Here is a 14,280-nt window from a genome sequence, read left to right as displayed (position 1 = left end):
TGATGGTAAGACCAGTCGATAGGGATGATGTTGGTAAGGGAGGCCAAATCGTCCTTAGTTATGATGGCATCGAGAGTGGCCCCTTTGGCGTGGGTTGGAGAATGACAGATTTGTTTGAGGTCATTGATCTCTAGGAGATTTGAGAGGAGGAAGACTGTTGGGTCTTTGCTGTCATTCCAGTGGAGGTTGAAGTCACCAAGGAAGAGGTTTTTTGAGTTGGGGAGTGAAGATTGGGAGAGGAGGTCAGAAAGTTCCTCAGCGAAGGGAAGGGATTCGCCTGGAGGATGGTAGATGTTAGGTAGGTGAATAGTGGGGGCGCCCTGGATTTTAGGTTCAGCTCCGAGGTATTCAAAAGTAATGGGGTCTGTGTTTTTAACAAGCGAGATTTGGAGTTTATTTTTGTAGATGATGGCTAGGCACCTCCAACTTTATCGTGTCTATCTTTCCTGAGTTTGGAGTAACCTGGGGGGGCAGAGTAGGTCGAGGATAGGAGTAGAGTGTTCTTTGAGCCAGATTTCCATAAGGAAGGCAATGTCATGTCTTCGCTGAGGATGGTTTGAGCAATTTCAGTCGCATGCCAAACAGCTGAGAAGCAATTGATTAGCATGCATGTAAGGGAAATCAGGTTGGTTGTGTGGGGGGCAGGTTCGGATAGTGGTAAGTTGAGTAGGGGGTTTAGGGGGGATGGGGATGAAGGGATTCTACTTGTCCCCAAGATCACTGGGATGGTAGCTTGGCGGGTGCGGGGTTCAGCAGCATAGTTAGGGATGTAAGAGTTACAGAGGTCAAGTAGGTCTGAGGGGAACAGTTGCAGCAGGAAACAGATCTCCATTGTTGAGATTTGGAGGTGTTAGGGGAGTCACCACTTAGGTGGATCGAGAGGTTAAGACGGACTTCAGAGGAGAGGTAGTTAAAATCTTTCCAGAGTTGATCAAGTTCGTACGGCAGGTTAAGATCTTTCCAGAGTAGGGAGAGTTCAAATGATAGGGCAAGGAGAGAGCTTTCAATGTTAGATAGATTCTGAGCTAACGGGGTGGTAGGGGCTGGAGGAGAAAGGGGATTTGGGGGAGGAGAAGGATCAGGTTTGCCAGGGGGGAGCGGTCTGTGGATTGTGGGAGTTGGGAGGCCGGGGGGGTGGAGGGGTGTTTTCGGAATGGTGGGTATGGAGAGGACCTGTGCTTTGAAATGGTACGGGGTCGAGAGGGGGGGCAGGGGAATAATAACCTGTATAGGGGGGCAGATGGGGGGAGTTGAAGTTGATATAGGCATTTGGGTGGTAGGAACTACAAGGGCAGAGTACTGGGAGGGGGTAGTGCGGAAGGGGGTGTCTAGTGGAGTCGCCATTTGGGAGATGAAGGGTTTGGTGGGTTGTGCAAGATGGTGAGGTGAGCGAGGATACTGTGGTGTGAGGGGTTGAGGGCAGGGAAGGGGAGGGTGTGAGGGGGTCAATCAGTTGAGGTGGTAAAGAGTTATGGAGAGGGATGGATAGTAGTGTATGTGAGACATCATCGTGCAAGGTGGAAGCGTCTGTGGGCTGAGGGGTTGAGGGTAGGGTAAGGGAGGGTGAAAGGGATTCCGACTAATGAGGGGGGAAGAGTTAGGCAGTAGTATGGATAAAAAGTAGGAGAAGGGGCTGAAGTTTTGTTCGAAAATGGTGAGGTGATTTTCAGAAGCTTGGATGAGGATGCTACCGGATTCGTAGATGAATATGTCTATTTCGCCGGGGAACGCAAGAGAAGGGGAGGTAACTAACTGTAACAGTAGTCTGATATAAGTTATAATTTAAGAATGTTTAAAACTTAATTAGCACTAATTAAAATCTAAGTGTAGAAAAACTGTGACGCACCAGCTATGATACCTTACTTCGAACAACACTATTGGCAGTACCTTGCTTAATGTTCCGGACACCTCCGAGCGCCGGGAAACCTCTCTGGAGGTAGCTGTATGCCTTACAAATCCTGGCACTTTTACCATAATGATCACAAATATTAGCACATATTTTATTTTTCTTCTATTCTGAATGAATTTTTTTTTAATGCCTTCTATTTAGAATTACGGCAATTAATGCATGTCTTTAGTCACGAGAAACGAAATGACATGATTTGCTGGGTAACAGTTTTTAAGCTCTCCAACGTTATACATATACATGTGAAGATCGAAATCAAACCTTTACGGCTTAATATTTTCTAACTGTTCCCAATACGTCCATAAGTTAAACTGTGAAAACATGAGCACGTCTCAACTGTAAAATGTGACATCTAAATGGGCGGAGCCCCATGTTCCTTCCATAGACTACTAAATAAGCAAAAAGTATATAAACCACATCTGTTCATTGATTAGTTTTGTTTGTGCGAGTTATTTACGCGTGTCCCTTCTGTGATGCAGGTTCTGTTATCTAGCGGCGGATTCTTCTTTTGCGACAGCTTTCAACATATTCACAGCTGGAAAATATTCTCCTACTCCTTATAGAATATATGTGTATAGTAGTGTATATTGTAGTATTATCCAACATATTCTTAAAGGAGTACCTGATCTATCAGCGAAGCAGTAAGCGACCTCTAAGCACTACCACAGAATTTTCCCGCGTTCTACAGAATAGAAATGTAAAAAATTAGTTTTTTTTGTAGTGACCGTTATTCTTCTTCTCCTGTGGAATACTATAAACTCACACTGTATATTCTAATACTGTGTGTTTATAGTACTTCAAAGGGGTTGGACATCTATCTGTGCGACAAATGTACAATACATACTACAGTTATTTCCGTAGATAACTCAGTACCTCACAGTTTGTTACACAGCTATTGTTTCTTAAAATAGTAGTTGCTAAAAAAAATTGCATACATAGTGCTTCATGTAATGTTTTGATGAAGCGTACATTTCTATGTAATATCACGTCATTTGTGTTTAACAGTTTTTTACTGGTGATTGTTGTTGAGACCTGAGATTATGTAGTACATGAGTGCTTCTTGTAGCACTTCTTTTCTACTCTATCTAAAAGTAACTGATGCCCTTTTATACTAACAAGAATATGGGGCAACACTTTTACAAACTATAGCCGACAAAAAAAGGGAGGGTGTCACCAGGATTTAGGGATATTTTATAAATTGCGTTTTTATTTGTCACCCCTCTGATATATACAGCTTCACTTTCCTAAGAAAGTATATTTTTGCAGCACAACCACACCTCCCCGTCAGAAAAGTAAATTACATTATAAGTAACTAGTGCTTCTGCGAAGTATCCCACCCGCAGACTTAATAAATAGAAGTCCACAACACACTCTGTTATTTTTCCACCTTGCTTTGTAAGGCCCACACAAATTATATAAATGGCCCTTACAATATACAAAACTCAATTTTTACCTTCACAGTCCATATCCACCACCTTGTGAGCACTGTACAGAGTTAATAGTGTTCCTAACCTCCCCTACTTTTTTTCCCTGTACTCCTGTGAACTACGTCACAAAATGGCTGATTAAAGTGAACCGTTCCCAACCAATAAGGATCAATCTTGTACTCTGAACACTTTAGCCAATAAAATGTCCATGGTGTTCCGCAGATGGTGAGGGAATAGCTCCCAACACTTCTACTTTTAATGCTTTACAGCCAATGAACAGTAAACTTGGGAAGCTACTGCTTGGAACACTTTACCCAATCAGATGTCCTTGATACTCCGCGGAGGGGGAGGGAATGGCTGGCAACACTTCTACTTTCAATCGTTCGCAGCCAATGAACAATGAGCTCGTTGTTGGAACACCTCAGCCAATTAAATGTTAATGGTCTTCCGCGCACAGGGATAGAACACGCCCTCCCACATAATATTAAATTTCGTCCAAGAAAGTGACACTGTCCATGATAAAAATGAACACTGCATTATAAGTAAACATTATTGCGCATTATATTAAAGGAAAGCTGCAATACCGCGCATTATTATTTTCCCAATATGATTTACACAGCATACTGAACATTGCTGCAATACCGCAGATTCACACTAGCTGTGTGCACCCTTACACAGCCTACTGAACATTGCTGCAATACCGCACATTCATACTACCTGCGTGTGCACCCTAGACACAGCTTACTGCAATACAGCGCATTGTTTTCCCGATGGGATTTCCAGAGCCTACGCAACCTTGCCGCAATACAGCGCACCGTTGTTCTGTGGACTTAATTTCCACGGTCTACGCAACATTCAAACTAACTACCTCTCCAACATTCAAACTCCTGGCCTCTACACCGTACAGACTGCTTAAACTAAGACCACACTGTTCCTACTATACCCTCTTATACAATTATTCTTTTTTTTCTGCCCTTCGCCTTTCAACTCAGTCACAAAATGGCTGCCAACACTTCCTAGTTTCATCAGTTCACAGCCAATGAGCCGCACGCTCGTGCTCGTAACGCCTCAGCCAATCAGCTGTCAGAATTCTCAAATATCGATATCTGTAAAATGTCATATTTCTCAAATACTACTGAACAGATTTACACCATTTAAACAAAAGCGTGCTTTCTGGACCAAGACCTTTCTCCCTGCCAAATTTGGCGTAATTCCGTTCAGCAGTTTGACCTGTAGCCTTGTCTAAAGTTTCCAATGGAAATTGCATTGAGAAAACACATTTTGAGCCCCCCCCTTTTTTCTGAGCCCCCCCTAGACCAATCAACCCCAAACATTCAAGATAGCAACAGATCAAAAAAGAGAAACTTTTTGGAAAATTTCCTAAAGATTCGTCAAACGACACCAAAGTTATAAGTACATGGAAGGCTCCAGGAGGGGTACCGCACATCCCCCTCCCAACATGAGTGAAGCCCCCGGGCTGCGGTGGCCCCAACGGGCCCGCACAAGCCCCCCCTATTATTTTTTTAAGAAATACCCCCACAACTTTGCCCACCCAGATGCCTCATTAAAAAAAACGTGAGAACCCGCGACCCCAGTGCCAATTGGCTGAATTTCTTTCTTCAAAAAATTATCTTTTTGGCCCTGGGAATACTTCCACGACCCCCTGAGCAGACCTAGAGGGTCAGGGTGTTTCTATCCTGCCCCTTCTTTTGTTTTATATCTTTGTTTCTCTGTTTTCTGGTGACTCGCTTCTACAGAGTCACAAGATGGCTGCCAACACTTCCTGGTTTGGAGTGTTAGCAGCCAATCACAGTGAAGCTCGTGCTCGGAACTTAGGCACCGCCCAGATATCAAAACTTTTATTTTTCGAATTTCTCAGAAACCACTGAACGGATTTACACCATTTAAAAAAAAGGTCGCTTTATGATCCGAGCACTACTTTACTGCCAAATGTGGCGTAATTCTGTTCAGTAGTTTCAGCTGTAGCCTTGCCCAAAGTTTCCTATGGGAAATTGATTTTTTGACTCTTATTTTTCAAATTTCTCAAAAACTACTGACCGGATTTACATCGTTAAAAAAAAAATCGCTTTCTGAACCAAGCTCTACCTTTTTGCAAAATTTGGGGTAATTACGTTCAGCAGTTCGGGCTGTAGCTCGTCGCATCATTTTCTATGGAAATTAACATGGAGAAAACGTGTTTTGGGAACCCCCCTTTTTTCTCAGCCCCCACTTGGCAAATCACCCCCAAACTTTCAGGATAGGAGCTGACCTGGATAGAATTTTTGGGAGGGAATTTCAGGAAGATTCGTCAAACAACGGCAAAGTTATTAGCAAATCAAAAAAAACAGTAGGTTTTTTATATATATATATATATTTTTTTTCAAATCCAATATTTGCTTATAAGCCAACCGCACACTCGGAAGTTGATTTTGCTGCAAAGTATTTTATTCTTAGGTAACGCTACGCGTTTCGACACTAACTTGTGTCTTGATCACACGATAAGCATTCAATAGGGTTCCACTACCAACCTTGATTTCTGTGGTAGTCGTGCCGTAGTATCAAATCTACACAGAAAGGAAACCGCAGGCAATAGCATCTTGCATGCCCTCAGTGCTCATCCAGACCCATTAAAATGGAGTATACCATTTGGAGAGTTACTAAGGGCAAGAAGGAATTGCAGTAGATATGAAGGTTTTCTTCTAGAGCAAGAGAAAATGCTAGGAAGATTTAAGGAACGGGGCTATCCAGAATGGGTCCTGAAAAAAGCAGTTAAAAAAGTGGCAGGTATTTAGAGATCAGAAACACTCACACCCAAACCCCACAAGGACACAGACAATGTAACGACTAGAGTTACCACAACCTTTCACCTGGGATCTGATAAGATTTGGAAGATCCTAGTTGACAACTGGTAGATCTTGAAATCTGACAACATCATAGGCCCTAAATTAAGTGAAAGACCTCAGTTTACATATAGAAGAGGCAAGAACCTTAGAGACATCTTAGTTAAGGGTGACATCTCAGATACAAGGAAACATCATATACAAGGCCTTAAAGGTCTTTATCCTTGTGGGCCCTGCAGGGCATGTAAATCCAGCTATATGGTGAAGGAAGTAGATATTCCAGGGAATCCCCAATGCAGAACAATTAAACAATTCCTAACATGCAACACCAACTATATGATTTATGTTCTTGAATGACCGTGTAAACATAGGTACGTGGGGAGTACCATATGTATGGTAAAGAAACGCATACAGGAACATCTAAGGGCCTTAACGAATGTTGATGTACATTACCCCATTGCACGTCATTTCCAAGAATCACATCCATCAAACACCTCCCTTCTTAGATTCTTTGCAGTGGAGCAAGTGAATATAGGGAGGAGAGGCGGCAACTGAGAACTAGCACTTAGGAAAAGAGAATCTAGGTGGATTATGGAACTCAAAACTAGATTCCCGGGAGGCCATAACTTAGATGAGGAATTAGCAACTCATTTACATGAAGATTAAAAGAACTATTGTTTAAATTGATTTGTGGTCTGTAAATAGAGAAAGAAGGAAAGAAGTGTAAAGAAGTATCCGCAGGACCTATATAATGATTTCTTCTCTCCTATAGATTGTTTGCTTCTGAAGTACTGTAATCATGTAATATGTGGCTCAACATTTTAATGCACTGTTGTTTTTAACTGTTTGTTTATATGTTTCTTACAGGAGGAAAGGAAGGGACACTTCACTTTTTTGAGCACTTCACTGGTTCCCTACCCTTTTCTTCATAAAGACGGAAGACACAACCTCACTTCTACTAAGATAAGAAACTTCACTTTTTTGCACTATTTTTTTATCAGATGCCGGTAATTGTATGGATAATATGGACAATAGTTGCAAGGACTTTAAGGAGGCATACCTTGATTGGTGTAGTAGAAGTTAGTACAAACCTGGACATTGACATCTATGTTTCAAAAATTAAAAAATATAATACCATTTTTTTTATGATGCATGGAAACAAGAGCTATAAGTGGAGCACATTCTTCTCTTCCATGAGTTAGACTGATACTCATTGGTCACTTGACTTATATGACTCAAAGATGTTGAGAATGGGGTACCACAACTCACCAGTAGAAGTGTAAGGGCTAACTTAAATCACTTTTTATTCATTGACTATTTTTCAGTCCATCTCATAGTGTCTGCCCTTACTAGGGACATTATGTACAGAAGGATTAGCTCCAGGCGATTTAGTAGAAATTATAAATCGGAACTAGACCGAGTGAATTTATACCCCGGGTTGCCTTACATTAATGGTGGTATTATGGTATGAATTGTAATACTGAATCAATCTGCAATATGTAAGACACGCTATTATTACTTTCAAGAATTGTTTAGTAGAATGATTACTGTACTAACATACAGACAGATATCATTGTTTACCGTGGGTCCGAAGTTTCACCACTTGGTAATAACGGGGGTACTACGGTATGAACTTGAATACTATTCGAAAGTTGCAAAATGAGAGATATGTTACAATTTTCACTTTCATGAAATACCAAGTGAAATGTTTACTGCATTAACTAACAATATGTTATATGTGTTGGTTTTGTGTTCAATATTTTACCACTGAGTAATGGCTGCCATTTTCATTTGCATTGTCACGTGACATACAAACTGTGTTACCTCGTCAATGTCTATTATTTAAACATGCTGGCACCGATTGAATGGTTATCGTGTGATCAAGACACAAGTTAGTGTCGAAACGCGTAGCGTTACCTAAGAATAAAATACTTTACATCAAAACCAACTTCCGAGTGCGCGCTTGCTTATAAGCAATTATTGGATTCGAATTGAAAATTTGATCGGCATTGGGGTTCGCCATCTAACGCGCCACCTGACGTGGGAGCTGATCCCAGAAGGACCCTTCTTGGCATGAAAAAAAAAAAATATATATATATATATAGATGGCGTCTTAAGCGCACGCAATAAAAAAATATCTTGCATCGAGCTTCCTGGTACGTGTCTGTGATTGCTGGGACAAGAGCGACGAACAGGGTGCTTCAGTTGTTTCACGGATTCAATTATATATATATATATATATATATATATATATACACACACACATAGTATTTGAGTATTTGATAGGTGCCCTGTGGTCCCCGGCCGTGGGCAAGACTATTCAATACTAATGACTTTGATGAGTGTTATCCTGGAAGAGAACTAGGATTAAAGGTAAGTAACTTATCCGTACTCAGCTGCAGGCTTAATAGTACATAATCTCTGCTGTTTAGCCGACCATCCTGTAAATATGAGAGAAAATTCACTAGTTACCCCCCAGCTGGCTTAATTGCGTCCACCATTGCATTAATCATCTCCATATCTCTACCTCCGGACAAGCTTTGGAGCACCTTGGCCCCCAGCTACGCAGGGCATAGTCAGCTGACATTTTTAAAAGTAAGTTAAAAACTTGGCTGTTTGATTGTTAGCCTCATTCTTTGATGATGTTGTATGATATCAGTCTTCTCTTTGAGTGCCAGGACACCTCAGCTGAAGCAGCCACATGCTTGACAAATGCATTTGATTGATTGAGGTAAAGGTTTAATAACGGGGGTACTACGGTATGAACTTGAATACTATTCGAAAGTTGCAAAATGAGAGATATGTTATAATTTTTACTTTCATGAAATACCAAGTGAAATGTTTACTGCATTAACTAACAATATGTTATATTTATTGGTTTTGTGTTCATTATTTTACCACTGGGTAATGGCTGCCATTTTCATTTGCATTGTCACATGACATATAAACTGTGTTACCTCGTCAATGTCTATTATTTAAACATGCTGGCACCGATTGAATGGTTATCGAGTGATCAAGATACAAGTTAGTGTCGAAACGCGTAGCATTAGCTAAGAATAAAATACTTTGCAGCAAAATCAACTTCCGAGTGCGCGTTTGCTTATAAGCAATTATTAGATTTGAATTGAAAATTTGATCGGCATTGGGGTTCGCCGTCTAACGCGCCACCTGACGTGGGAGCTGATCCCTGAAGGACCCTTCCTGGCATGAATATATATATATATATGCTGCAAGTGCGCTTCCTGACAGGTTACAGTGCTCTCCTCGCTCCACTGGGAGAATATTGGTTTCAAATTGCAAGGTTGAAGAAGCAGCCCCACTGTGGGTTAAAGGACAGTGTACTACAAAGCCCAGGATGCAGTGCGCCTGAGACACGCCCATAGAGGCAGGTGAGAGCTATTTGAGTAGACACTACCAGAAACTATTTGATTGACCTTCACGAACATTGCCTCTGAGGAAAGGGTCATCCCTGAAACGCGTCAGACTTTTATGTTCGAAGGAGACTCTGAAATCTGCTGGGGATCGAGCAGTGAAATGGATTCAAATAAACGTGCTTATTGAAAAACTTCGTGTGGCAGTGCTTCGCAAAAGGCTACCTGTTCTGATTGAATAATTTTCGGCTGTTGCCCAGTCGAGAAGCAAGTCCCACCTTGAATGAGGGTCCATGCAGGCTTCTGGTAGGAGCTTGCAGTTATGGAACGAAGGCAGGCGCAGCGCCAACACAGGTGGTGCTGCCTTGGACTTGTTTTCGCTGCTGCAAGTGCGCTTCCTGACAGGTTCCAGTGCTCTCCTTGCTCCACTGGGAGAATATTGGTTTCAAATTGCAAGGTTGAAGAAGCAGCCCCACTGTGGGTTAAAGGACAGTGTACTACAAAGCCCAGGATGCAGTGCGCCTGAGACACGCCCATAGAGGCAGGTGAGAGCTATTTGAGTAGACACTACCAGAAACTGTTTGATTGACCTTCACAAACATTGCCTCTGAGGAAAGGGTCATCCCTGAAATGCGTCAGGCTTTTATGTACGAAGGAGACTCTGAAAATTGCTGGGGATCGAGCAGTGAAATGGATTCAAATAAACGTGCTTATTGAAAAACTTCGTGTGGCAGTGCTTCGCAAAAGGCTACCTGTTCTGATTGAATATATATATATATATATATATATATATATATATATATATATATATATATATATATATATATATATATATATATATATATACACACATACATAGTATTTGAGTATTTGATAGGTGCCCTGTGGTCCCCGTGCGTGGGCAAGACTATTCAATACTAATGCCTTTGATGAGTGTTCCCCTGGAAGAGAATTAGGATTAAAGGTAAGTAACTTATCCGTACTCAGCTGCAGGTCTAATAGTACATAATCTCTGCTGTTTAGCCGACCATCCTGTAAATATGAGAGAAAATTCACTAGTTACCCCCCAGCCGGCTTAATTGCGTTTACCATTGCATTAATCATCTCCATATCTCTACATTCCGGACAAGCTTTGGAACACCTTGGCCCTCAGCTACGCAGGGCACAGTCAGCTGATATTTTTAAAAGTAAGTTAAAAACTTGGCTGTTTGATTGTTAGAATCATTCCTTGATGATGTTGTATGATATCAGTCTTCTCTTTGAGTTCCAGGACACCACAGCTAAAGCAGCCACATGCTTGACAAATGCATTTGATTAATTGAGGTAAAGGTTTTGCTCTGAATTCTGCATTGAGGAAACAATAGATGTAAGCCGTCCCATTTTGCAAGGATAGATGTTGATAGATGAAACAATAATTCAGGCACGAGCAACATACGCCTGGCAGACAGGCCTTTCTGGGTTGGGGCCAGATGGCAAAGGCAGAGTCTATGGACTTCACTAAATAGGACTTAAATTAGGTTACAGTGAATGGTTACCAGTCCACACGTTGCTCATCGTAAGCCCATCATTGTCTATTATGGTGGGAAAAAGTTTAGCCATTGCCCTGAACAGCCTCTCATCATGTCCTTTTCTTAAAATATATATTTTTTGACTTTGTAAAGTGTGAAGCTTTGACATGTGAAATAATGGTGTGTGACTGTACTTCTTTGGATACCCATAATCTGTGTAACCTGGAGAGTAGTGAGGACTTTGACAGAGCTATTATTAAACACATCTATTGAAATATTTAGATAAAGATAAGAAATGCAGTGGGGGAGATGAACCAAAAAGAGGATGGAGATACGGTATTTCTTTTTCAGGTAGAACATTCACTGTTAGCCTCGCTTTTGAGGTGGGCTTTAAAGCCCCTCATGAATTGAGGTATTTTGGGTCTTGAATTTTGCTGCCTCTCGAAGAACAATTGGTAGTAGCACAATCTGAAGTTTCAGAAGGAAGTTTGAGGGCTGGGTATATAATTTTTTCATCTGGATGTTTGAGGTTGTGAAGAGCTGCTAAAGCTAAAAAGGTGGCATGCCATGCATAATTCTAGATCCAAATATCGGTAATTTATGTATGTCTCTGTCGTTACCAGAAGGCAACTAAGACTGTTGATTGTGGGAAGACCTAACTGAGAGTCTATCTTGTAAGGTTGACTTGTGTCATTGCATAAAAGTTAGTAGGGGAGAAGTAGTATGGAAAAAGTTTCACCAGTGAGCTACGGAAATAATTAAGCCTACTCATGACATAAGCATTTAACAAGGTTTTGTTCATCAGAAAGGAGATTAAATGGAGAATTTTTTCCTCAAAATAGAAACCTGGCTCTAATGTCAATTGGAATGATCAATGACCCAAGCCACTTGGTTGGATCATAGTGAAGTTCCTGTCAAAGGGGGGATACTAGCATGCTGTCAGATGGAAAGATGGGAATGGAGGAGGCGGAAAGTACTCTTACCCCCAGATGCATCAAGCATCCATTTTGCGATTCCTAATTAGCGAAAAATAAGGATTCGCTAATAAGGAATTGCAAAATGCCATGCATCAAGAACTCGCTTTAAAAATAGTGATTTCTTAAAATTCCTTAATTGCGACTCGCAAATTGCGAATCGCAATTAAGGAATACCTCCCCATACATTCCTATGGGCCTAGAGGCCCATAGGAATGAATGGGAAGACATTCTCAATGTGCGATTAGCAATTAGTGAATTGCAAATTGAGAATGCAATTCCAAGGGTGCAGGGGTGTCCAAAGGACACCCTGTTGCACCCCTGAAATCTGCATATAGGTACATCTTGCACACACACATGCCCTATGTAAAATGGAACTTTGATAAATGCACTTTAGTGCATTTTTCAATGTTTTTGCAAATTACCATGAAGTTCAACTTCATGGTTATTTGCTACTCCTATTTGCGAAATTGCAATTTTTTTTAGTTTGATGCATTGCATTTAAGGAATCTCAATTTGGGATTCCTTAAATGCAATCGCAATTTAAGGAATCTCAATTTAGAGATTCCTTAATTGCGATTTTTGCATTTGGGATGATGCATCCCAAATGCAAAAAGTACCGGTCGCAAACGGGCAGTTTCTGAGAATCTGCCCGTTTGCGACCTGTTTTTTGCTTGATGCATCTGGGCCTTAGAGACTCAAGCTTTTGGGAGCAGAGAACTGTGCATGGCAGAAAGTTGTGAGGTAGTCATATTTGTTTGTTTAGAGGAGTATTGTGAGAAAAGTGAAAGAAATAAATCCCTTCTAATCATCCCTAGAGTCATTGTAGAAGAAGCCTAAAATGACATGATATTATAGTGGGTCGTGCACCATTGCTTGAAGTTGGTTCTGCTAAACTCAGCACCTTTGAAATCACCAGACTTTGACTTGTGATTCTCAAGATGTCACTTTTCAAACGTTGTTGCATCTCATTCTAAAACCAGTTAGATCTGTATTCTCTTGTGATTATAAGTGCAGCTGTTGCTCCTTCAACTGTGAGTGCCCACCACTGCAAAATCTTGATCATGACCAACAGGACGTCATGAAGCTCAATTTTTAGGTATGTTCAGATGAAGAGGGCTAAACAAAGTCATGCTGATACGGTGATGTCAGTGCAGTAAGAAAAGAGCGCTGAATGAAACCAAGGAAAGTGCAAATGCAGTGAAGAAGGAAGGAAAATACAGTCTGGATTTGTTCAAGGGAGCATGAGTGAGGTTAGAGTGGGTGAAATACAGGAGGTTGCCAAGAAGAACAGTGAGAATCTGTTCAGCAAGCCGAATAATGGCACAATGGTCATGAGGCTTAAATTGTAGTTGCCCACAATCTCGGAGTAGACAGTTTAGTGCTAGCAAGGATAGGAGTGCTTTTATCAACAGTGGCCAATTGTGAAAGTATGTGTTTAGCTCTTGTTTCACTCTGTCTTCTCACTGGAGCACAATGCCTACATACTGTTACTTATTTATTTTAGGAAGTTAATGGTGTGTTGACTTTTAGAAAAAAAATACATTTAACACAGCCACACTGCCATTTTACTGCATGTGGCATTGGCAAACACTCACAAAATTGAAATATCTGACTAATCACAGTATAAGAGCAAAGATAGGTCTTGGGATTAGCGAAGAATCAAGGATATAGCAACATGTGTTGACATAAAAGGGATGGATGGGGTGGAGATCCTCCACACAATATAAATTTGCTTTCAGTGTACTCAGGAATGTACCTTTTCCATTTCCAAATATCTGAAAGAAAGGTATCTGAGGTCGTCCGGATGTTGCCTCGGACTTGGATACCAGCATGTGTCTCACAGCTTCATATCCATTGGTTATAACCAAAGGGGTATGACCCACCCACAAGGTGAATGTATTTCCGTAGATCTTTGCAAGCTGTGGATACAAAACACACAAATTGAGTCCCAAAGGATGGGAAACATAAATGACCACAACACATCATAAAAAACTGTTTAACATTGCCCTCAAACACTATCCTAACCACATCTCCATTCATCTGCTGTCTTTATTTAGCAGTCACCTCTACCAACCGTCCTAAGTTCAATGTCCTTTGTGAGACTCTGAACTGTGCTTGCAACAAAGCCCAAATGTAGGTTTCCTAATAATGTTTTCTCCTTCTTTTTAAGCCATTTTGCAGTCACTCAGCTGGTTCCCCTGTAGTCACCTCAAACTCACATCCTCTCACCAAAGTTGGTATGCGCTGGTAA

General features: G+C 41.2%; 1 protein-coding gene across 1 annotated transcript in view; it reads right to left on the bottom strand.

Moving 5' to 3' along the window:
* LOC144791172 (cytochrome P450 2J2-like) overlaps positions 1-13,902 on the bottom strand; it is a 309,092-nt gene extending 295,190 nt beyond the window's left edge. Inside the window, exon 1 of the mRNA XM_078665822.1 lies at positions 13,786-13,902. Coding sequence (XP_078521948.1) covers positions 13,786-13,861 — 76 coding nt within the window. The 5' untranslated portion in view covers positions 13,862-13,902. The remainder of the gene's footprint in view (positions 1-13,785) is intronic.
* Between the last annotated feature and the right edge of the window lie 378 nt (positions 13,903-14,280).

Source organism: Lissotriton helveticus, chromosome 11, assembly GCF_964261635.1.
Source record: "Lissotriton helveticus chromosome 11, aLisHel1.1, whole genome shotgun sequence".
NCBI classification, from domain to species: domain Eukaryota; kingdom Metazoa; phylum Chordata; class Amphibia; order Caudata; family Salamandridae; genus Lissotriton; species Lissotriton helveticus.
The sequence above is the reverse complement of the archived record's forward strand: the minus strand, read 5'-3'. Positions and strand labels throughout refer to the sequence as shown.